The sequence below is a fragment of the Pristis pectinata genome, chromosome 16 (genome assembly GCF_009764475.1).
Source record: "Pristis pectinata isolate sPriPec2 chromosome 16, sPriPec2.1.pri, whole genome shotgun sequence".
Taxonomy (NCBI): Eukaryota; Metazoa; Chordata; class Chondrichthyes; order Rhinopristiformes; family Pristidae; genus Pristis; species Pristis pectinata.
In genome coordinates, this window is record NC_067420.1 from 4513846 (window position 1) to 4538846 (window position 25001).

At 44.5% G+C, this 25001-nt stretch overlaps 1 protein-coding gene across 1 annotated transcript in view; it reads right to left on the bottom strand.

Moving 5' to 3' along the window:
• bmp7b (bone morphogenetic protein 7b) overlaps positions 1-8342 on the bottom strand; it is a 123328-nt gene extending 114986 nt beyond the window's left edge. The window contains exon 1 of the mRNA XM_052030966.1: positions 7602-8342. Coding sequence (XP_051886926.1) covers positions 7602-7995 — 394 coding nt within the window. The 5' untranslated portion in view covers positions 7996-8342. The remainder of the gene's footprint in view (positions 1-7601) is intronic.
• Between the last annotated feature and the right edge of the window lie 16659 nt (positions 8343-25001).

The following is a 25001-nucleotide window of genomic DNA, read 5'->3' on the forward strand; positions in this document are numbered from 1 at the left end:
ACAACCCGATCCTCTCCTAGTTGATCTCTTCTACAAAGCAGTTGATTCCGATTTGTATCAGAGCCCTAAGGTAAGAGCATTGAATGTAACCTTGGTATCACAGTTTGCACTTTGAACTTCAATTGAAAAATTAATTGGCTAACTTCCTGCTTTGGTCCTTTATTGTGATGAACAGCACCTGATGATAGGAGGTGTCTCTTCTGAAAGCTTGACCGGGTCAGAAAACCCCACCTGTTTTCAAGTTCAATTTCCTATGCCCAGAATCAACATGATTGATACAACATGGATCTCAGTGGTGCCAGTAACTTTTCTTACATTGTGAAACTACTTCCTGAGAAGAGTTTTGGTATCTCCTACATTTGCTGTTTTCTCATTACAAATGAGTGTTAAGTTACTGTCAACGTAAAGGATGCATCACATCCTTAGTAAAGAATATAGGAGCATCACATAGCTGGTTTTCATCGAATTACATGATACTTTGCACCTTAAACATGAATCATAGATGCACATGGTGCAAAGCAAAAGAACCTTATTCAATAATGAGTCCAAATGGGAACTGGTTGTTTAAAAGCCCCTAGATGGAAGTTTCAGAGAATGTACCTTACTACATAGTATTTGAGAACACTGGAGGGAAGCTCCTATATTGCTTTTGTTTTTCCATTTAGCGGTTAGTGTAACACTATTACAGCGCCAGTAACCCAGGTTTAATTCCGGCCGCTGTCTGTAAGACATTTGTACGTTCTCCCCATGACTGTGTGGGTTTCCTCCGGGTGCTCCAGTTTCCTCCCACATTCCAAAGACATACGGGTTAGGAAGTTGTGGGCGTGTTATGTTGGCGCTGGAAGCGTGGCGACACTTGCGGGCTGCCCCCAGAACACTCTACGCAAAAGGTGTATTTCACTGTGTGTTTCGATGACCATATGACTAATAAAGAAATCTTATCTTACCTAATCACTCTGCTGCATCCATGACAAACCATTGTTATCCCAACTTAACCTGGAATGATTTGTAAGAATTGGTGGATGTTCTTTTTTATTGAAATGTAAGTATATAGGAATGGAAGGCATTCATTCAATACCTCAACTGTGATCTGATGCTGAAAGAGATCACATTTTATCTATTTTATATATTTATACATGCTGAACTTGTAATAGGCACTACATAAATTCGGTCTACCTCCTCCTGACTTCTGCTGTAATTAAAATGGTCCAGATGCACCACAAGTCTGATATAAATATGAGGGACTCAACATATAATAGGCAGGTGCTAGCTGATTCATACTAATTCCATATCTGATGCCACTTAGTCAAATGAGTGCTGCCTACTGACTACTGATCAGGGTTCCTGACCTATGCACTATCATGTAAGTGATCTCATTATGATTCTACTGAATCATTTGTGCTTGCTACCAAATAGTCAGAGATAAACTGCATTACTTTGGTGGTGCATTACGTTTGGCTTTAAAACTGGTTTGGTGGTGAGGCATCCTTGGTTCAAACACCGTGGGACAGACTGGTTAGATTCAATTATATATTTGGTTGTAGCAAACAGGATGGATGGGTTTGGTAAGGTGATAAATTTTATGAGTGTTAGGCAGGCTGAGTTGGTGAATTAAGTTTTTGGTTTAATCACATTGGGTCAGGCTGCTTTGGTGATTTCAGAGTGGAACAGGATGGTTTGATGGGGCATATATTTGGTTATTTCAGTGGAACAGGATGGTTTGCTGGGACGTATGTTTGGTTATTTCAGAGTAGAACAGGATGGTTTGATGAGATGTATATTTCGTTGTGTCACAGCAGGACAGTCTTGCTTGGTGGGTTACCATATTTGGATCTAGCCTTCTTTAGAGAACAGAAGACCAAGAGGGTCAGCCAATAGAAGACTTCAAAATTATGGAAGTTAATTTATGTGTGGATATAGAGAAAATTCTTCCACTTACGGTGAGCCCAAAACAGGCATTTATTCTCAGATAATCATGAAGAACTAATGATGAATTCAGGAGAAACATATTGACTCAGAGAACTGATGAACATACAAACCTCGCTACCACAAGGAGTAGTTGAGGTAAATAACAGAAGTAGCACTGGGCTGACATCCCAGTGCAGTATTAAGTGTGTGTGACACTGATGGCAGCACTGCCTTTTGAACCAGATGTTTAACTGAAAGCCCATTTGCCCTTTTACATGAATGTAAATGATCCCTTCGAACTGCTTTGAAGAAAAGGCGGCGCTCACTGCAGTGCCTGGCCACTACTTGTTGCTCACTTGATTGACCAAAGCAGATTATTTCATCAATATCACATTGTGGGAACTTGCTGTGAGACCTCGATCACTTCTTTAGTTGTACACATGGATTATACCACCACGCTATTGATGTCTCAGCCTAGGTCACTCCTGGGCAATACAGATATAGATCATTCCTGGACTTACAGACTTGGATCACTTCCTTTGACAAACTAGGATCATTCCCTGATGCTATGGACATGGTTTACAGTATTTCCTGAGAATACAGACATACTCCCTGAGCTACTGATGTTGATTCTTCCCTGAGACCAGGATTGGATCACTTTCTGATCTTTATTGCTTATTACCTGAGCTAGTGACATAAATCAATCCCTCAGTAAAAAACATTGACCACTCCACAAACTACAAACGTAGATCAGAATTTGTTGCCCACTCCTAATTGCCATAGAGAAGGTGGTGGTACGCCTGTTACATACAAACATAGAACACTACCGCACAGTACAGGCCCTACGGCCTACAATGTTGTGCCAAGATTTTATCCTGCTCTAAGATCTATCTAACCCTTCCCTCCCACATAGCCCTCCATTTTTCTATCATTCATGTGTCTATCTAAGAGTCTCTTAAATGTCTCTAATGTATCTGCCCCCACAACCTCTGCCGGCAGTGCGTTCCACGCACCCACCACTCTCTGTGTAAAAATCTTACCTCTGGCATCCCCCTTATACCTTCATCCAATCGCCTTAAATTTATGCCCCCTCATGTGAGCCATTTTCGCCCTGGGAAAAAGTCTCCGCCTGTCCACTCGATCTATGCCTCTTATCATCTTGTACACCTCTATCAAATCACCTCTCATCCTCCTTCTCTCCAAAGAGAAAAGCCCTAGCTCGCTCAACCTATCCTCATAAGACATGTTCTCCAATCCAGGCAGCATCCTGGTAAATCTCCTCTGCACCCTCTCTAAAGCTTCCACATCCTTCCTATAATGAGGTGACCAGAACTGAACACAATACTCCAAGTGTGGTCTAACCAGAGTTATAGAGAGCTGCTACATTACCTCATGGCTCTTGAACTCAATACCCTGACTATTGAAGGCCAACACACCATATGCCTTCTGAACAACCCTGTCGGCTTACCTCGATTCTTGCTTGAATTGATGTCATCTTTCTCAGGGAGGTACTCACACAAATGGTTGTTGAGGAGGGAGTTCCAGAATTTAGGCTCAGAAACAATGATTGAATATTTACAAGATGGTGCCTGACTTAGGGAGTACCCTGCAGGCGATGGTGTTTCCATGTGTCTGCTGCCCTTGTCCTTCTTGGCAGTAGATGTGGTAGGTTTAGAGGCTGCTGGGTGATTAACTATAGTGCATTGTGTGGATGGTACACATTGCGCGGAGAATCAATGTTCATGGTGGCTGCTGGGGTAACAATTAAGTTGGCCGCTTTGTCCTGGATGTTGTCAAGCTCCTTGAGAGTTGTTCGTGCTGCACTCATCCAAGCAAATGGAGAATATTCCATTACACTCAGGATGGGTGCCTTGTTGATGGTGGAGAGGCCTTGGGGAGTCAGAAGCTGAGGCACTTGGTGCAGCTTACACAGCGTCTCTTGTAGATACAGTATTTATGTGGCTGGTTGAGTTTCTGATCAACAATGATCCTATCAATGATGAGGGACTAATGGTAATACCATTGACTATCAAGGGTAGATGGTTAAATTCATTCTTGTTGGATATGAGCATTGCCTGGTACTTTTGTGGTGTGGATCTTGAGGATGAGATCAAGTAGATTTAGCCCACGTGTGATTGGCTCACTCTCTATTGCAGATCTAGTTTGGCCGCTGTATCCTTCCAGACATGGTCATCTCCATCAGTGGTGGAGCTACTACGCCCTCTTAGTGACAGAAATTGAAGGCCTCAACCCAGGGTACATTCTGTGCTGTTTCTACCTTCAGTGGTGTTCAGTACAGAGGAGCACAGATTCATCATTTGAGGGAAAGCATTGGGTGGTGATTGGAGAGTTTTCCTTGCTCAAGTTTGACCTGATGACATGTGACTTAATGGAATCTGGAGTCAATGCTGAGGATTCCCAGACTACTCCCTTCGACTGAATAGTACTGTCAGTCCTGCCTCAGGATTCTGATAGACTCTGGTACATTGTGTACAAGGTGTGATTCTCTGAGTATCACTTTGGCAAGTTGTTGCTTGACTATCTGTCCGGCAGCTGCCCCAATTTAGACACCAGTCCCCAGATGTTCATGATGAGGACTTTGCAAGATTGAATGGGCTAAGAACAATTTTGCCATGTTTAAATTTGATGCCAAGGTTGATACCATGTGGCCTATTTAGTTTTATCCTCTTTGAGTTTTAATATAGTGATTATGGTATAACTGAATGGCATCAGGCCATTTCAGAAGGCAGTCAACCACATTGGTGCAGGTCTGGATTCACACAGAGGTCAGGGTATGTACTTCCCAATCTAAACTCAGCTTTAAGGGATGATGTTTTTCTACAGGTTTTGTGCTGCTCCTGTTTAAACCTCACTGTGAGCCCCATTTAGCCCAAGGATTGAGTTTCGACAGTTGAGCCAAAGGATCTGCTGGCAAGTTTTATCCACGGCACTGAATGCCCTTGAGAAACAAAGGACTGCGGATGCTGGAATCTGGAAGAAAAACACAACGATGCTGGAGGGACTCAGCAGGCCAGACAGCATCCGTGGAGAAAAGCAGGCGGTCAACGTTTCGGGTCAGGACCCCTCCTCAGGACTGAAGATAGGAAAAGGGGAAGCCCGATATATAGGAGGGGAAAGCAGAGCAGTGATAGGTGGACAGAAGAGGGGAGGCGGGGTGGGCACAGGGTCGTGATGGGTAGATGCAGGTGAGAGATAGCGATAGGCAGGTGCGGGGGAGGAGGGGAGAGCAGATCCACCGGGGGATGGGGCAAAGGTAAGGAGAGAGAGGAAGGGGTGGTAGAAAAAATAGAGGGCAGGAAAGAGAAGAAAAGAAGCAGCATGGTTGAGGTGTGTGTGGGGAAGGGGGGGCATTACTTAAAGTGGGAGAATTCGATGTTCATGCTGTTAGGCTGCAAGGTTAACGTAACGTGTTATATATAATTTTTTTTCGACAATTGATGGTGGGGAGTCTTGCCCCAGCTTGCTGTCTTTCTTTGTGCACTCCACTGTGAGGGTCAGATCAATGTGAGGAATGCCCTTGATGTACTGCCCCACACTGAGTGGTAGGTTTGTCATTGAAAGGTGTTTAAACCTGCGCAGATTTTCAATTGTCTACAGTCAGTCACCTGCCAATCTTCATTCCCACTGAAATGTAGATGAGAACGTACATCTGGAGGTTCCAGACCTACAGCAGGTGAAATATTGGGGTTGAGGGTAAGAAGTTCACGTCAATGATGTGGATTGAAGGACAGAACCATGATCAAACCCTCACAGTCGAGTGCACAAAGAAAGATAGCAAGCTGGGGCAAGACTCCCCACAAGCAATTATCTAACAAAAAATTATATACAGCATGTTATGGATGCTTGTGCACATGTTTGTTGCATAAGATAAGATATTTATTTATTAGTCACATGTACATCGAAACACACAGTGAAATGCACCTTTTGCGTAGAGTGTTCTGGGGGCAGCCCGCAAGTGTTGCCACGTTTCCAGCGCCAACATAGCACGCCCACAACTTCCTAACCCATACATCTTTGGAATGTGGGAGGAAACCGGAGCACCCGGAGGAAACCCACGCAGACACGGGGAGAACAAACAAACTCCTTATAGACAGCGGCTGGAATTGAACCTGGGTCACTGGCGCTGTAATAGCATTACGCTAACTGCTACGCTACCGTGCCTGCCCCCTACGCTACCGTGCATAACATTAAGAACGAGAGTGCATCCCTCTCCATATTCTGAAAAACTGAAAGTTCTACACACGCTACTGAGTCTGAGTTTGAATTAATGTAGCCAGTCACAGCAAGGCAAGGATTTAGAGGTGTTACAACTGCTTTTTTTTACATGGGGTATAGAAATCATAAAACATCTTGCTCCTGATTACCACAACACAGCAGTGTTGGAAAGTTTGATGAAGTTTGAATTAAGGGCAAGACTCTGGCCTAGCATTTAAGCACGGTCAAGCAACCTGTTGACACTGTTCACCAATATTTTAAGTGCGAAGAATTTAGGAGAGCTTTGGCTTGGCTATAGAACTTACCCTAGGAGAGCAGAGCAAGAAGACCAAAGCAGGAGGGAATATACTAGCAGTGTTCAAAGGGTTAACAGAAATAGTGACAGCTGCCTACTTTGAGGATTACACATAACAGCTCTACAAAGTAGAGCAATGGGGAGACGGCCGTAGTGTGCATACTTCACCAGGAAACATTTCTCTGCCTCCAAGCAACTTATTTATCGGTGACCTGAGATTTTAACTCTTAAACTGTAGCACAAACAGTAATACTTCATCAATGGATATAAAATAACCCCTACAGTTATTGCCATTGTAATTATTCTGATTTTCTAGCTCTTTAGTTTAAAGGCTGCAAAAGGATAAAACAATTACAGGACAAAAGGAACCCATTCAACCCATCATGCCTGTGTATGACAATTATATGTAAAAAAAATCTAGTTAGTCGCACTCCTCTGTTCATTGCCTTTAGTTGTAGTTTATTTTCTTTTCTCAAGTTCCAATCCAGATCACTTTTTCATTGAAACTGCTTCCACCATCCTGTTGCCAGTGCAGTCAAGATCATTTCATTGTGCAAAACATTCACTGCTGGTTATCCTAAAGATGCAATGTGATTGTCATTCTTTGTAGGAGCTTCCTGCATTGAACGGGCCGATTTCTGCAGCTCCCTGCCACCTGTTTCCGTTGTTTTTGTTTCCAGAGAATGTCACGTTTTCTAGGAAAGGGATTGTATTGGTTCCATCGAAAAATTGCCACTGGTCGGGTAGCTGCAGAGAGGAGAAGGAATAGGAAAGAGGGGAAGTTGACAATCCCGGAGTGGCCTGACAGTAAATTCCAGTGGCTGGTTTGAGAGCTACCACCTGGACTGACCTTAAGTAAAGTCTACAGTTAACCTTCTCTAACAGTTGAAGGAGAAAATAGCAAGGAAGTGGAAAAAGTACTCTTTAAACAGACATAAGTAAATGAAGCAATGTTTTGCTGTAGAGCTCTGTGCCGATCTTACAATTTGATTGCCACCTGTAGTGGATTCTCACGCAAGATGCAAAGCTTTATCGGAAATTTTAATAACAGCCTAAAGCAAGGTGTGCCGCGCAGAGAGGTTTGTGCATAAAAAAAGTCCAGAACTGAAGCATTAGATCATCTTCACAACTATGGCAGCAATTGAAGGAAGTTTCAACTCACCCAGGTTGACAAAGCTCATTACCATGTCAGCATCACTCAGGAAGGTGCTGTCTTGCAGGCTGGCCAAAGGAGGTCCCTGGGTGGTGAAGATGGCACTGTAAGGGTAAGAGAAGCCCCTCGCATCCTCCATTAACATGGAGTTGTAGAGATCCAGCATGAACATGGGTGCAGAGTTGTGCTTGCCATGTAAATGGGGTCTGGGACGATGAGGCAGACCCAGGATCGAGAGGATTTCTCTTTGCATCTCCTGCCTCTCCTGACTTTTCAGACGCCCATGGATGAAGCTGGAATGGACGGCGTTGTCTGTGGTCAGGTTCCCCAAAACCGATTGCAGCACAAAGCAGTTCCACAGAAGCCCCACTACAACTTTTTTAATTAACAGCGGGAAGCTCATTCTTAATCAGGTTGGACAGCTATGTGACTCCTCTACACAAACATGGTCACGTCTCTCTCTCTCTCTCTCTCTCTTTCTCTCTCTCTCTTTCTCTCTCTCTTTCTGTCTCTCTCCTTCAGCTCTTTACAGCTCAGACGAGGCTGCCCAGGCACTATGCAAAGCTATCCGAGTGAGGTTGTAATTCAGGACCCATGCTGTGTGAACTGGCTCCCACAGTTCAGCGAGAGAGCTTGTGAGTTACTTCACCTACAAGAGTTGCAATCCTTCTGCATGTAAATCAGTGCAGTTGTCTAGTGCAGACAGAACCAGCAGGAGGCTGCTTGTGTGGGAGGAGCACCCTCTAGTCTAAATTCAAAAGTAGCAACAGAAAATTATCTGAATGTCTTAAGGGCGTCTGTAATTAAGCAAGAGGGATGGGCTTTTGAATTTAACTACTTGTTGATGCAGAGGTGAGGGGTGAGGCAGACGCAGGGGCAGGATGTTTCCTTGCTCCTTCTTTATTCTGAATGAAATCATTTCAAACTCCCAGTTGTTTGGGGGTCATTCCCTTTTTTTTATTTTATCTGCAGTTTTTCCCTGATTTGATGAAGTTTCCTTTCTGAGGAGAATGGTGGTTGGGGGCAGTGGTGGAGGTGAGGGGGGGGTGGTTTGGGGGGGTTGTTGATTGGCAGGGGGAAGAGAGAGAGAGTGAGAGAGAGAGAAAGAGAGAGAGAGAGAGTTTTTAGAAGCATCCCAAAATGTTCCTGTGCAACAAGCAATAGGGCAGTCGTTATCATTATCACAAGCTAACATGTCAGTCATTTAGCGCCCAGTGAGGTTGTGCAAGCATGAATGAGAGATTAATCTGTTTAAAGAGGGAATATAAACCAAAAATAATTTCCTTTCGTTTTTTTTAAACTTTGATGGGAGGTCTGTTTAAACTTTCTTCATTTGCACTTTGAAGCCATTAACCCCATCCAGAGACAGATTTTGTTCCTACTTGGAGCTATTTTGCTTGTCGGCATTCAAGTTGTTGAATGTCCCTTTCGTGGGGTGCAGAACTGTACCCGTCGTGCCTCTGCCCACATGTTGGTCTTGTCAAGTGGTTATTACTGGCAAGCAGCCAGATGTTGGAGCCTAGATTGCATTGTCCCTTCAGTTAGCCAGCTGTGGCACTGAGGCCAGTTGTGACATGTCCAAACCCTTCAAAATCAGGTCAGTACAGGTCAGGGGATGAAGTATTGTGGCTCAGTACCACCATGTAGAGAGAAGGATTTTAGTATCATGGTTGAGCAACTATGACACCATTAATGAACAGTGACTTACCTCAACCCCCTGGGGAAGATGGGGATACACAGTTGCACAAACAAGGCTGTGACATTGCCGAATATTCTGTGGTGTTGGCTTTGTAGCTTTTACCTTGTGTAAAACTGAATTAACATTCTGGCTCCAGGTTTGATTCCAGATTGCATTAAGTGCCTCTAGGCCAGGAGATGGGTGAGGGAAAGAAATAGACAGAGTTCCAAATTGGGATTATGTGTTTGGGGTGAGTTGCAGTTTTGGTTGGAGTTTGGATTCAAGTTCGTGTTAGGGATCAGGTAATGATCTGGGTAGTCAGGATTAGGGTCTGAGCTGGGTCCAGAATATGTATGTTGGTGTCCAGGTTGGTTCGTGTTATGGTTAGCAATAGGCTTGAATCTTAGTTCAGGGTTAGATTTGGAGATGGGATTACACAGTTTGGGGTAAAGTCTAAGCATAATCAGGATTAAGGTCAGCAATAGGGGATGGTGGTATTGTCCAAAGTAGTTATGGGACATATTCTCCCTCACACACACCTGTCAATTCTGCTTTCGATTCTCTTTTGTAATTAAGGAGTAGGTTAGAGTAGCCAGCTAACCTACCAGCAAATCTTTGGAATGCAGGAGGAAACTCGAGCACCCGGAGGAGAACAAAGCAGTCACACAGAGCATGTGCAAACTCCACAGAGAGAGTACTCGAGGTCAGGATCAGACCCAAGTCCCTGAGCTGTGAGCTGCCTGTCCTGGTGGCTTATTACATTTGGGTGCCAGATATGCTGCAGATATCTCAAATATCCCGAATGGAACCCAGGGGAAATAATTGTCCATAGCCTTGGGACAAGATTCAGATACCTGAACTCAGAGGGAGGCACAGTAAATGAAAACCATTTCACCTCAAGTAAAAAGACTTTTATCTATATCACCATTTTCACAACCTATCGACACACCAGAGTGCTTTATTGTAAAATATATTTTTAATGTATAGTGGCTATTGTATTGTTGAAAATGCATAAAGAACAAGATCCTTCAAGCAGCAATAAGAAAATGACAAAAATATGTTTTAGTGATATTGGCTGAAGGACAAGTATTGGCTGTAGCATGATGAAGAGTTCCCCTGCTCTTTGAATTAATGCCATGGGATCTCTTACATCTGCATGAGAGGGCCAGTCCAATGTCTCATCCAAAAGTTGCCACCTTCGACATTTGAGCACTCCCACGGGACTGTATTGCAACTTTAGCCTGGGCTATGGACTGATATCTGGAGTGGGACTTGAATCCAATAAATTCCTCCCTCTGTGTTAATTCAGGCATTCCAAATTCCTTGCAAGTGTGACTTGGTATGCACATGACAAAGTATCCAGCACCGGTGATCAGCAGCAGGTACCACTGACAAAATGGATCAAGAGGCAACTTACCGTCGGGCAGAGCTCTCCCTCTCTTCTGAACCGTACAACTTTCATGAATGACTTAATCACAGCAGGATAACAGTTAATAATAACAGACGGAAGAACAATTAATAACAATAACAGCTGAACCAGCAGTTAATAAAATATAAAAACAGCTGGGACAATAATGAATTATTATCTAATCAGAGCTGGGATGGCAGCTAACAGTGTCACAATGTCACAATCAGCTGGGTCAGCATTTAACAATAGTCCAACGCATTTGGAATCATAAACCACTGATGACCCAATCACAGTTTAGATAGTAGCTAATCCTGTGTATATTAATGATAAGAAGTCACAACTAATTGACTGAAGAGCAACATAATACCAAAGGGTCAGCAGTTTGTGAATTAAACGCAAATGGGGCAGATAACATAATCAGAGGGATATCACCAATTAGAATCTCCCCAGATAAAAGTAAACACAAGAAGGTTAGTCAATGATGTAGGAGAAGAGCTTGATATGACTGTGGGGCAAATCTCTCCATGTTGTAATATCTGGGGCCACTATTAAGAACAAACTAACACGCTGGGGAAAGGTGAGATGCCAATTATTAACAGTTAACTTTGCTGGGGATTGTGATGAACATGCCAGCTGATGTCTGTAATACAGTGAACTTCTTAAGTAATCAAAATATAAAGAACTGCAGATGCTGCAAATCTGAAATAAAATCAGATACTGCTAGAAATACTCAGCAGGCCGGGCAGCATCTGTGGAGAGTGAAACAGATTAGCGTCCAGGTCGATGACTTTCCTCGGAACGAAGGAAAGTAAGGAGGCAAACATGTTTTAAGTTGCAGGGAAATGGGTTAGGTGGGTGAGGTGGGGGAGTGAACACAGGGAATGCTTGTGATAGGGCGAAGACCAAGTGACATAGGATAAGTGAATGACTCGTAAATGAGTGAATGTCTCTGAATGTCTTTGGCTCACTCCAACATTACGGTCTTCAGTATATACACTCTAACCCTGATGAGGCCAAGGAGGATTTCTCTTCTGTCCTTCGGAAAACTCTGGCTAGGGTCTCAGAGGGAGGTAAATTAATCCTCCTGAGTGAATTCAAAGCTGAGGTTAGAATGGTGTGAATGGCAAGTTGGGATTAGAGAAATTTAACTCCAACGCAGTCTGCTTCCTGATGAAATGCTTGGAAGTTGTCTAATCATAAGCAACACCCTGGTTCGGCAGAGAATCGTGGCATCACCCCAGAACCAGCCATTGTCCCCTGTTAGAATATGTCATCATCAAAGCAAAATACCACAATGATGTCCACCTCACTCATGCCATGATAGATGCTGATGACTGCTGGACAAACTAATGCTTTATCTGCTCTGTTATTTCCATCAGCCTGGTTCCAAAACAAAGCAGCAATAAGAACATTGCTGGAAGAAAATCAGTCAAAAATCACAAGGACTCTGCAAAAACCTCTTCTCAGATGACTCCTTGTAGACGATACCCAAGTAACAGGAGCCTTAACATCTACAGTGCCTGGACTGCCCTGAAGTCCACCATAAGTAGAACTTGTGACGAGACTCTTGCCTTCTCTACCAGCAACCAGCCGGACTGATTTGATTGCAATGACCAGCAGATCTAGGAACTAATTAATCAGACGTTCCTGGATTGGAATCTCCAGCAAGCCTCGAATGAAAACTACACAGCTCTTCAGAGACCTGAAGGCCAAGGTCCAGTAAAAAAAATCTACGACCTAAAGAAACAGCTGGTGGGTGGAGAGGATGCAGGCAACCAGTACGTAGTCAATAACCATGACGTGTGTGGATTCCTCAGCACTGTCAAGCCTTCCACAGCTCAAACCCCAAGGGCACACCCCACAGAGAGCCAAGAATAGAGGAGAGATTATTGAGGATAGAGAGTCAGTGCCATTAGAAGCAGATCAAAAAACTCTTCCACTGAAACTCTGTTAGTGATGCAGGTTTCCAAGACTCCATCCCACAACACACTCTCACCATCACCCCAAGAGGCTGAAAAAACCATATGTCAACTGAAAAACAACAATGCCTCTGGAGCAGATGATATACCTGCTGAAGTTCTAAAACTTGGCAGAGAGGAACTTCTGGTACAAATTCACAACCTCGTATCTGTCGGATCCGGTTATTTTCGAATCCACAGGTTCTCTCAGGAGTCCAAGAATGAGCTGAAAATAACTTGGTGCTTCACAATGTTTTATTGGAAAAGTTTAAAACAAAGAAACAGTCACAGAGCACACGGCACCAGCCTTACTACTGGGAGATGAGCCGAGACAAAGGAATGAAAATGAGCTGGGGTTAGGGGGAAGAGAGCAAGAGAGAGATAGAGGCAAGAGAGAGATAGAGGCAAGAGAGCGGTTAACAAAAAATGACACCTTTTATACCTGAGACTAGAGGTACTGCTTAGCTAACAATAGTCTAATCAGAAAACCTATTAGATACCTGTGGCAAAACCAACCAATGAGAAAACACGTATTCACCTGATGGATGAACCAATAAGCTAAAAAGCGGTTCTACCTTGTACAGCCACATGAGGTGTATTAAACACTATACATGTTAAAAACCTACTTAAAACAGTCGAATCCAACATATCCTTCTTGTGGAAGAGGAGGGCAATTCTAACGGAGGGTCAGATGACTGAGATGATCAAGAATGGAGACAAATCTGATCACAATAACTTCAGAGAGATTCTTGAGATAAGGGCAGCCGGGGGATGTTATCAACTGCCTCCTCCCAGTGGTGTTTCCTGAACTTCAGTATGGGACTGCACATCAAAACCGTCAATAGGCAAGAAAAATGCATCAAGATGCATCAACTACTATGCAAGGTCTTTTTTGTCTTATAAAAACTTTTGAGTCCATCAACCAAGAGTTTGTGGAGAATTGTTCAGAAACGTTTCTCTATTCTACTGCTGGTACATGATGAAATACAAGCCATGTTTTCAAGCAATAGGTCCACCACAGACCCAATCCCACTTGGACTGGGGTCAGGAAAAGGCTATCATTGCCCTAGCCCTCTTCTCAGTGTGTTTCATCACAATATTACACCTCACATCCGATAAGCTTCCATCTGCAGTGGACTTAATCAACAAGACCAAATGGTAAGCTGTGCAGCCTCATCCTCCTCTCCAGAACTAAGGTCACTGCGACCTCAGAGGATGTTTGTATGCAAACGCTTTAGGTTTGTACCCAAATCGCCATTGACTTGTTCACTGAAGCTTTCGAGGTGGGCAGCACGATGGCAGAGCTAGTAGAGAACCTGCCTCCTGGTGCCAGAGACCTGAGTTCTGTAGTGACATCAGGTGCTTCCTCTGTGGAATTTGCACATTCCCCCTGTGACCAGGTGGCTTTTCTCTGGATGCTGCGGTTTCCCTGCACGTCCCACAGATGTTTGGGTTCGTGGGTGCATTGGCCGCTGTAAGCTGCCGTTAGTGTAGGTGAGTGGTGGAATCTGGGTGGAATCGAGGGAAACATGGGGAGGATAGAAGAACGGGATTAATGTAGGATTAGTGTAAATGTGTGTTTGACAGTTGGCAGGGATGCCTTGTGTTGAAGGGCCAGTGTCTGCGCTAAGACTCTCTATGGTGAGAGAAGAGGCCTTATTCTAAACATCTGCAGAACAAAGTCAAGGGAGAAAGCATTCCAGTGGATGGAGTTGAACTTTCCTTAAAGGAAGATGGCTGTGGTTATTGGAAGTCAATTATCTCAAGCCCAGTGTAGAGCTGCAGAATTTCCTCAGGGCAATGTCTTTGGCTCAACCACCTTCAGCTGCTTCAACAAAGACCACCACCCCCCTCCCTCCCATCATAAGATCAGAAGTGGGGTTATTTGTTGATGATTGCACAATATTCAATTCCATTTGTAATTACTCAGGAAATGATGCAGTCCATGCCTTCTTGACAATTCTCAGACAGGGATGGTGACCCCCGAAGCAGGGTTTCGACCAGAATCACCGACAGTTCCTTCCCCCCACCCCCCAACAGATGCTGCTCGACCCGCTGAGTTCCTCCAGCAGATTATTTGTTGCTCCAGATTCCAGCATCTGCAGCCTCCTGTGTCTCCATGGACTGTTATGTAGCATGTAACGTTCTCGCTATCAACTTCCCAAACACTGACAACCTCCAACAAGAAAGTGCGAGCAGCATCTTTGGAAAGAGAAACAGAGTTAGCATTTCAGAGTGAAGACCTTCGTCAGAACGTTCTGATGAAGAGGCTTTGACCTGAGCCTTTAACTCTATTTTGCATTCCACAGCATTTGCAGCATTTTGCTATTTTTAGTTCATACTTCATGCATCAGCAGGCTTTTTTTTTAATTTTCACCTCTAACAAGACCCTAACCTTGATTCAATATTATTATCATCGCCAAATCCCCCACCTTCAACCTCCTGGGTCACCATTAACCAGAATCTCAACCAGATCTGCACACATTGTGACTACAAGGGCAGATCAGAGGGTAGATGTCCTGCGGTGAGGGACCCAAACACCTGACACCTCCAAGGCCATTACAAGGCAGGAATATGATGGAAGACCCTTCAGGTAGCTGGACGAGTGCAGCTCTAACAACATTCAAGAAGCACCACACCCTCCAGGTTAAAGCAGCACTGAATTCAACCCCATCCACCACCTACCTGCTTGCTCCAATCGTCGATACTGCGCCGTGGCTGCAGTGTGTGCCATCTACAAAGCTGCACTGCACCTACATGCGCAGGCCACACAGGCAGCACTCTCCAAACCCACAGTCTCCATCACCAAATCAACATGGCCAATTGTCACATGAGAACACCACCGCATGCAAGTTCCCTTTCAAGTCATACTTTATTCTGACTTGGAAATAAAGTGGGTTCCTTCATTGGCTTTGGGTCTAAATCCTGCACTTCCCTCCCCAATAAAGTTGTAGGGGTACCTTCATCAGAAGGACCGCAGCTGTTCAAGAAAGTTTAAGCTCGATAGGGTGCAGAAAATATTCACAGAAATGTTACCCGGACTGGACTGGTTTGAGTTATAAGGGGAGATTGGACAGGCTGGGGCTGTTTTCCCTGGAGTAAAGGAGGCTGAGGGGTGACACTATAAAATCATGAGGGACGTAGGTAGGTAGTTGGTACAGTTTTTTTTCCTAGGGTAGGGGAATCTAAAACAAGAGGGTGTAGGTTTGAGAGGGGAAAGATTTCAAGGGGACCTGAGGGGTAACTTTTTCACACAGAGGGTGGAGGGTATATGGAACGAGCTGCCAGAGGTGTTGGTAGAAGCAGGTATAGTTACAACACTTAAAGTACATTTGGACAGGTGCATGGATAGGAAAGGTTTAGCGGGAAATGGGCCAAATGCCGGCAAATGGGACTAGCATTAATAGGCATCTTGGTCGGCATGGATGAGCTGGGCCAAAGGGCCTTGTATAACACTGCAGCCACGGTGCATTAGCGATGATTGGAGCAAGCAGGTTGGTGGTGGATGGGGTTGAATTCAGTGCTGCTTTAACCTGGATACACTCATCACGAAAAATGAATGAAAACTAAATGAGATTTCCAAGCTGGCATTCTCCTAGACCACCAAGCAGCAGTGATCCTTCCCCTTCTAAACAATTGTACCTATGGATGACCTACCACAGGCAGCTTAAAGCTCTGGAGGATGCACCACCAATAGTCTGTGCACGAGCCCTCCAAATCCACTGACCGGATAAGTGAACCAATGTCAGCTCATCTCCCACATCAACATCACAGCGTAGTCCCCGGCTCCCTCACTCCCCGACCACTCACTGGGGCCCCAGTTCCCTCACTCTGTGACCACTTGCTGGGGCCCCGGTTCCCTCACTCCCTGACCACTCGCTGGGGCTCCGGTTCCCTCACTCCCTGACCATTCACTGAAGCCCTAGTTCCCTCACTCCCCAACCACTCACTGGGGCCCCAGTTCCCCCACTCCCCGACCACTCGCTGGGGCCCCAGTTCCCCCACTCCCCGACCACTCACTGGGGCCCCAGTTCCCCCACTTCCTGACCACTCGCTGGGGCCCCAGTTCCCTCACTCCCTGACCACTCACTGGGGCCCCGGTTCCCACACTCCCCAACCACTCACTGGGGCCCCAGTTCCCTCACTCCCTGACCACTCACTGGGGCCCCAGTTCCCTCACTCTGTGACCACTTGCTGGGGCCCCGGTTCCCTCACTCCCTGACCATTCACTGAAGCCCTAGTTCCCTCACTCCCCGACCACTCACTGAGGCCCCAGTTCCCCCACTCCCCGACCACTCGCTGGGATCCCAGTTCCCCCACTTCCTGACCACTTGCTGGGGCCCCAGTTCCCTCACTCCCTGACCACTCACCGGGGCCCCAGTTCCCTCACTCCCTGACCACTCACCGGGGCCCCAGTTCCCTCACTCCCTGACCACTCACCGGGGCCCCAGTTCCCTCACTCCCTGACCACTCACTGGGGCCCCGGTTCCCACACTCCCCGACCACTCGCTCGGGCCTTGTTTCCCATGGAAACATCTCAACACATTCCCTGTCATGTCTCCTTAGGATCTTAAATGTTTCAATAAGATCACCTCTAATTCCTCCAAACTCCAAACAATACAGGTCTAACCCTCTCATCCCAAAAATTAGCCAGTAAATCTTTTCTGGATTGCCTCCAATAATAGTATTCTATCAAAGCTGAACACAGTACTCCAGGTTACAGCCTTGTCAACATTCTGTTCAGTTGTAGCAATACTTCTCTATTTTTAAATTCCAAGCCCCTCCCTTTAAAAGACCATCTGCCTTTTTACGTACTTGCTACGCCTGAATGCTAACTTCTTGTGTTTCATGCGTAAGAACACCTTGATCCCTCTGTACTACTTTTGTTTGGAGTCTCACTTCACTTAGATAATAATCTGCCTTTGATTCTGCCTTCCAAAGTGCATGACCTCATACTCCCTGACACTAAACTCCATTTGACTAATTTCCATTTGGATATTTAATCAGATTCAGATGCAACATTTAACCAGCTAATTAAAAAGAGCTTGAATATTTGACCAGGTTTACTGATTGTGTTCTGATATGTTGAGGTGACTGATCCCATTCATAATGAACTACAGAGCTGTCTTTGAATTTAGTCTTGGTATCATAAGGAACAAAAGGTTCCTAATTATTTTGCCCTCTTGTTCTTATCGGACAAAATTGCTTTTATCCAGGTGTTATTAAATGATCTGTTGTCTTCTTTAGAAGAAAAGCAGAAAATTATTCCAGTGTTGCATCCAATATTTATCTTCAACCAGTGTTTCTTGATCAGTTTATCTGGTTCTTGCCTGAACAGTGTGGCTGTGCTCAGGTTGACCATCATGTTAACTTCCAAAGAACTTTATTCGCTTTTTAGGTGGTGAAAGGTGCTTTAGATATGCAAATCTTTTTTCTCAGGCTTTCTGACTGTTTAGACAGTATTTCCTTTATTTTCTGTTACTTGTGACTGATCTGCTCAGTCAGTCTTTCAACAATACGGAGTAGCATCTCACAGAGGCAGTAATAGTTAGCCCCGATTGGCTAGTGGTCTTCCCAACCCTAGGTGGGCCAAGGCTACAGTATGTTCGGAAATCCAAGTCAAATGTTCTGATTCTTCCTGAGGCAGTTATTGGATGTGAGATATGAAGTACATTGTTCCTTTCGGGAGCTGTTGCTTAACTGCTGGACACCAGAGCTTTGCAGACAGTTGGCCTCAGTTTCATCCCTTTCAATCCCCTCTCAACGCCAAGCTGCATTAGGACGCTGCCCTCGTATTCGTTTGTGGGAGGAGATCATTAGGAACAGTGGAGTCTTGTTTGTGGTAGGATGGATGTACTTGACAGGATCATTTTTAACAGGCCAACCAAATGAACCTTGTACATTAAGACTGATGCTCTTTGGAAGAAAAACAGTGTTTATTAGTTCGGGTGGAAGGATATTTTATAGAAAGCTAAACTGTGCATTTAAAATTCCATATTGTTTAGCAGAAATACAGGTAATTGTGAATGTATAATCACAGGTAAACCAGAATTGAGTTAAATCATAAGTTTGTTGTTATTGATATTGGTATTGGTTTATTATTGTCACGTGTACCGAGGTACAGTGAGAAACTTGTCTTGCATACCAATCGTACAGGTCAATTCATTACACAGTGCAGTTACATTGAGTTACATTAGTGAGTAATTATTCTTCCTCTGTGCCTCTGAGTGGGGAGGAGGATGATTGGATGAAACCTGTGTGTGTACAATTCAGTGTGTCTTCTCACCCTGTGCTGGGCAATCAATATCAATTCACTTCCTCCTTAACCTGCAGTGACTCTCTTCCTGCTGTTGTTTCAGACCACTGGGTAAGGAAGGTCCAAGTTCTAAATCATTTGGTTGGGATATCACATTGCTTGCAGCATATATGACTAGCAAAGGGACTCAAACCTGATTTGTTTTTGGGTCCCACATTTGTCTGGTCAGGGGGTCCCAAATAAGATTAATCTGAGGGTCCCAACATACACTCAACAGCATGACATTGGGAACAGAGTGGCACTGGGTACAGATTAGCACCGTGTACAAATGGCATTGGGAATGGAAAGCCGCTGGGTACTGAATAGTAAGGTAAAGGAATGAAAGGTTGCAGAACAAGACCAGATTAAAATCCAGCAATTGATGTAGAATGACAGGTAGAATGGGGTGGCAACTGGATACCTTGAAGTTCAAACACCCCTTTTGTCAGATGCTCGAAGATTGTGCTGGTGCACTGCAGAAATTCATTGATGTCTGCCTTTGCTGAGAGTTAGTCCCAAGATTTGGTCTTGGTCAGAGTCTCGTCATGGATCTTTATTGTTGGAGAGCCGTTAGGTGCTGCAGAAACAGGTTGGTAGCAGATCTTCATTGTGTTATGTGGAGTGAAAGGGCCACTCTCTTATATGCTTCAGTGCCAAGTCGATGATAACCTCAATGTGGGTACTTCCTCCTGTCTTGTTTCTCTGTTACTTTGTTTTGCAGGCTGTCTGATTTATCGGCTGTTTGTCCTACAACACTTTCCATCAGTTAGGATATTGTTAAAATTCCTGTTAAGAATGCAAATGTAGTTCCAGCCTTTCACTCGCTCCCTCTTTTCTGTTACTTATCCTAGGGTGGAGCGTGGCAGTTCCCACAAAATACTGGTAACCCTCTGCTGTGCACCTGGTCATGTCGAGCACAGTCCAAGGCAGTGATTTTTGAGATCAACCTCAAGCATGTAAGATCACATTCACCATGGTCTGTCCAAAGTTTAGCTGCATTATCAAGGTAGGCTGTTACGATCAGATGAGACATCCAATCAGACAATATGTTCAAAGAAAATTTTTAATCCTGATCATTTCAGCCGTGAACATGTTTTCCATGACAGGCCTGGGCTTCAGTTATGTGCTTGATGAAGTGAATGTGAAGTTACCTGTCACAGACAACGTTGCTCAAATGCATTTGGTTTCCTGCACAGTGATGATGTTGTTGGCCACATGTCTAGGCCACGTAATAGTAGAAGTGCACAAAGTACAGGCAGATCTTTGCCGCTGTTGAAGTGCCTGAGCTCCAGATGTTTCGATCAAGCTTTTCATGCGCACAAATGTAATCCAGTTTTGTCTTTAAATTTCTGTTTGCAACTTCCTGTACATTGCAGGCTGCAGTTGCTACTTCAGCATTATTGTAATTACTTATTTGCATTCCATTTAGGCTGTGTGGCTGCACTTGGCTGCTGTGTGTTTTGGTTTATGCCCATGTCCAGCTTTCTTCCATTTTCTTTACAAGTCCATCTGAATCCTTAAATTAGATTCCAGTCTGTAATTCACCTCTAAATATCCATATTCTGCTCAAGGATCTCCTTGAGTTGTTGTGGACCAATAACCTAGCCTGTATATGTAAGATAAGATAAGATATCTTTATTAGTCACATGTACATCAAAACACACAGTGAAATGCATCTTTTGCGTAGAGTGTTCTGGGGGCAGCCCGCAAGTGTCGCCACGCTTCCGGCGCCAACATAGCATGCCCACAACTTCCTAACCCGCACGTCTTTTTGGAATGTGGGAGGAAACCGGAGCACCCGGAGGAAAGCTACATAGACATGGGGAGAACGTACAAACTCCTCACAGACAGCGGCGGGAATTGAACCCCGATCGCTGGCTCTGTAATAGCGTTACGTTAACCGCTACACTTACCGTGCCTGCCCAGATAGTTTTTTTAAATATAATCCACCCAAACCCATTGATTACAATCCTATCAGTAACTCGATGCTGGGTAACTACATTATGTGTATAAACCATGTGCTCACCTTAATTCAATTCCAGTCTAAGAGTCATTCTTGGGTATCTATTATTGTATACACATATAAACCATCTTGATCAGAATTCAAGCTCTAACTTTTTCCCAGCTATCTGTTCTTCCATTGAGAGCTGCACAGCCCTTAACCCACCAACTCCAATTTTTGCCCACCTACACTGATCACATTTGCCTACACGAGGTGTGCACGCTTCCATGCCTTCGTAAATCACCTGAACGTTCCAGTCATCCCCGGCCAGAAACTTACTCCTTGGAAATGTGTTATTCAGCATATAAACCACCAATGCCTCCTAATTAGATTCTGGTCTCACCAACAGTGACTAGTTATTGTTTAAAATTTAAACAATGTAATGTACTATGTACTATGGTTCCAGTCTGTAATCCACTCCCTCTTAATTGTTTAAATGCTAAGAGATTGGGAAATATTGATGTTCAAAGGGACCTGGCTGTTAATGTATGCAAGTCACTGAAAGCTAACATGTAAAAGCAACGGCAATTGGGAAGGTAAATGGTATATTAGCCTTAATTGCAAGGGGATTTGAATACAAGAGAGGAATGTTTTATCACAGTTACATGGAGTCTTAGTACCTGAAGCATTCTGCATATTTGTGGGTTTTCTGAAGATGGATATATTTACGCAAGAGGGATTGCAGCATAGATTCACCAGCCAGGGATGATGGTTCTGCCCTGGGACTAAAGATTCGGTACACAGGCTTCTCTTCTCTAAAGTTCAGAAGAATGAGAGGGAACCTTATTAAAACATACATGATTCTTCGAGGGCTTGACAGTGTAGATCAGGGAGATGTGGGGATGTTTTTCCTGGCTAAGGAGCCTAGAGCCAGGGGTCGCGCTCTCGGAATATTTGGTCGGATATTGGGGGCTCAGAGAGTGGTGAACCTTTGGAACTTTCTACTTAGGAGGGCTGTGGAAGCTCAGTCATTTATCACATTCAGAGCCAAGATCAATAAATCTCTCGATAGGAATCAAAGGATAGGGCAAGAAAATGGTGTTTGAAGATCAGTTGTGATAATGTCGAATGGGGCAGGCTCAATCCTGTTATTATTTCCTCAGTTCTTATTATATATTTAAACCTCTACAGATTCAGATTAGTTTATTGTCATATTATGCATGAGGGTGCGATGTGGTTCCTTGCTTGTGTGAAGCTCACAGAGTAAACAGTTTACGTAGTAATAATAAAGACAACAATAAACACAGCGACAACAGAATGGTGCAAAGTATAATAGTGCAAACTGAAGTGGTACAAAAAGAAATGCTAAAGTGGCAATAATGGAAGGAGTAGAACTAAAGATTCCAGAATGTGGCAGTGCCACCGGGAAGGAGATGTGAAAACGGTGATTGGTTCAGAAGTCCGATAACAGTGGGGAAGACGCTGCTCTTGAATCTGGACCTTCTGGGCTTTCTACCCAGAAGGTGGAAGAGAGATAAGGGAATGGCCAGGGTGGCAGGCATCCTTGATGACGCCATTAGCCTTCCTGATGCAACGTACCATGAAGAAGGACTGGATGGGAGGATATGAAGAGAATATGACGGACTGGGCAGTGTTTACCACTCTCTGCAGGTTCTGTTGGCCCAGAGCAGAGCAGTTGCCATACCAGGCTGAGATGCAGCCCATCAGGATACTTGAGAAACAAAGGACTGCAGATGCTGGAATCTGGATGAAAAACACGATGATGCTGGAGGAACTCAGCAGGCCAGGCAGCATCCGTGGAGAAAAGCAGGCGGTCAACGTTTCGGGTCAGGACCCTTCTTCAGGACCGTCAGGATACTTTCTATAGCACCCCTGTGGAAATTCAAGAGAATCCTTGTGGAAAACCAAATCTTCCCAGATGCCTATAAAAGCATACACTGATGTGCTTTCTTAATCACTGCATCAGCGCAGAGGGACCAGGAGAGGTTGTTGGTGATATGGATACCTAGGAACTTGAAGCTGTTGACCACCTCTATAGCTGATCCATTGATGAGGACATCCCCACCCCCCACCACCCTCCACCCTGCTTCAGGTCAACAACCAGCTCTCTTTTGTCTTGCTGACGTTAAGGGCTAGGTTGTTGTTCTGAAACCATGACACAAGGTTCATGATCTCCGTCCTGTACTCTGTCTCATCATTGTTGTTGATCCGGCCTATATCAGCGGTGTCATCGCCGAACCTGCGGATCAAGTTGGCCACGCTGTGTACAGGGAGTCGAGCAGGGGACTGAGCGCACAGCCCTGGGGAACACCAGTGTTGAGGGTCAGGGTGGATGAAATGTTCTGACCAGTTCTAACCGACTGAGGTCTGCCAGTCAGGAAGTCTAGAAGCCAGTTGCAGATGGGGCCCCCAAGGTCCAAGAGTTTAGCGAAGAGCTTGTGAAGTATTATAGGGTTGAAGGCTGAGCTGTAATCAATGAATAACATCCTAACAAAGATTTTCTTATTGTCAAGCTGATCCAGAGCTGAATGTAGCGCAAGGGAATTGGCGTCCTCTGTAGAACTATTTTCCCTATATGCAAATTGCAGGGGGTCTGGATTGTCTGGGTGGCTGGTGCTGATGTGGACCGTTACCAATCTCTCAAAGCACTTCATTAGGGTCAATGTTAGAGCTACTGGTCAATAGTCATTGAGATGGGATACCTTTCTATATCACTGACTTCAATTCCAGTCTGTAAATCACTTCTGGGGATCTGTTATTCTAGATTACAGCTTGATATTCAGCCAAGTTTATCTGTTTTGTTTATATAAAGTCAGTGAAACCTCCTGATGAGATACCAGTTTGTAATTATCTCTGGGATATGTGTTATTCTTTGTGTAAATAATCTGAAACACTCAATTAAATTCCAGCCTGGGTGTCTGTTATTTTATATATTAACCACCGGAACCCTGGATTAGATCAAATCTTGAGAAGCTGTTTTGAAAATACACAACCAGAGTTTTTTAAATCAAATTAAAATATGTTGGAAACATATGCAGTGAGAGAAATAGAGGTAACGTTTCAGATCAATGACCTTTCTTCAGAACTAGGCAAGATTAGAAAACAAGCATGTTTTAAGGTGCCCAAGAAGAGAGGTAGAGAGAGGTGGGAAGAATAAGGACTATGTCTGCGATAAGTCGGAGACCAGGCGAAATCAGGGGTAAAAATAAAAGTAAGGAAGTGTTGATGAGGCTCTACGGGGCACTGGTGAGGCCTCATTTGGAATACTGTGTGCAGTTTTGGGCCCTTTATCTTAGGAAGGATGTGCTGATGTTGGAGAGGATTCAGAAAAGATTTACGAGGATGATTCCCGGAATGAAAGGGCTTACATACGATGAGCGTTTGTCAGCTCTTGGACTGTACTCACTGGAGTACAGAAGAATGAGAGGGGACCTCATAGAAACATTTAGAATGTTGAAAGGACTGGACAGAGTAGATGTGGCCAAGCTGTTTCCCTTGGTGGGTGAATCCAGGACTAGAGGGCACAGTCTTAGAATTAGAGTGTACAGGTTTAAAACAGAGATGAGGAGAAATTTCTTTATCCAAAGGGTAGTGAATTTGTGGAATTCTTTGCCATATACAGCTGTGGAGGCCCAATCATTGGAGGCGTTTAAGAAGGAGATAGATAGGTATCTAATTAGTCAAGGTATCAAGGGATATGGGGATAAGGCCGGAAATTGGGGCTAGATGGGAATAGTTTTAGTTTAGCTCATGGAGCAGACTTGATGGGCCGAATGGCCTACTTCTGCTCCTTTGTCTGGTGATCTTGAGAAACTGATGTGAATGGTGGTGCAGCCAGCTGAGAGAGGGATGAAGGCTTTTTAACTACAGATGACCTGTCCAGAGGAGATGTAAATAGAAGGAGATGAATGAGAATAGATAGGAGGTAACTGATGTGTTGGCTATGTGATGGAAAACACTGCAGGTGCTGGAAACCTGAAGTAAAACTGTGAAGTGATACACTTCAGGAGATCAAATTCGAAGGCAGAATACAAGGTTAATGGCAGGACTCTTAGCAGTGTGGAGGAACAGAGGGATCTTGGGGTCCACATCCATAGATCCCTCAAG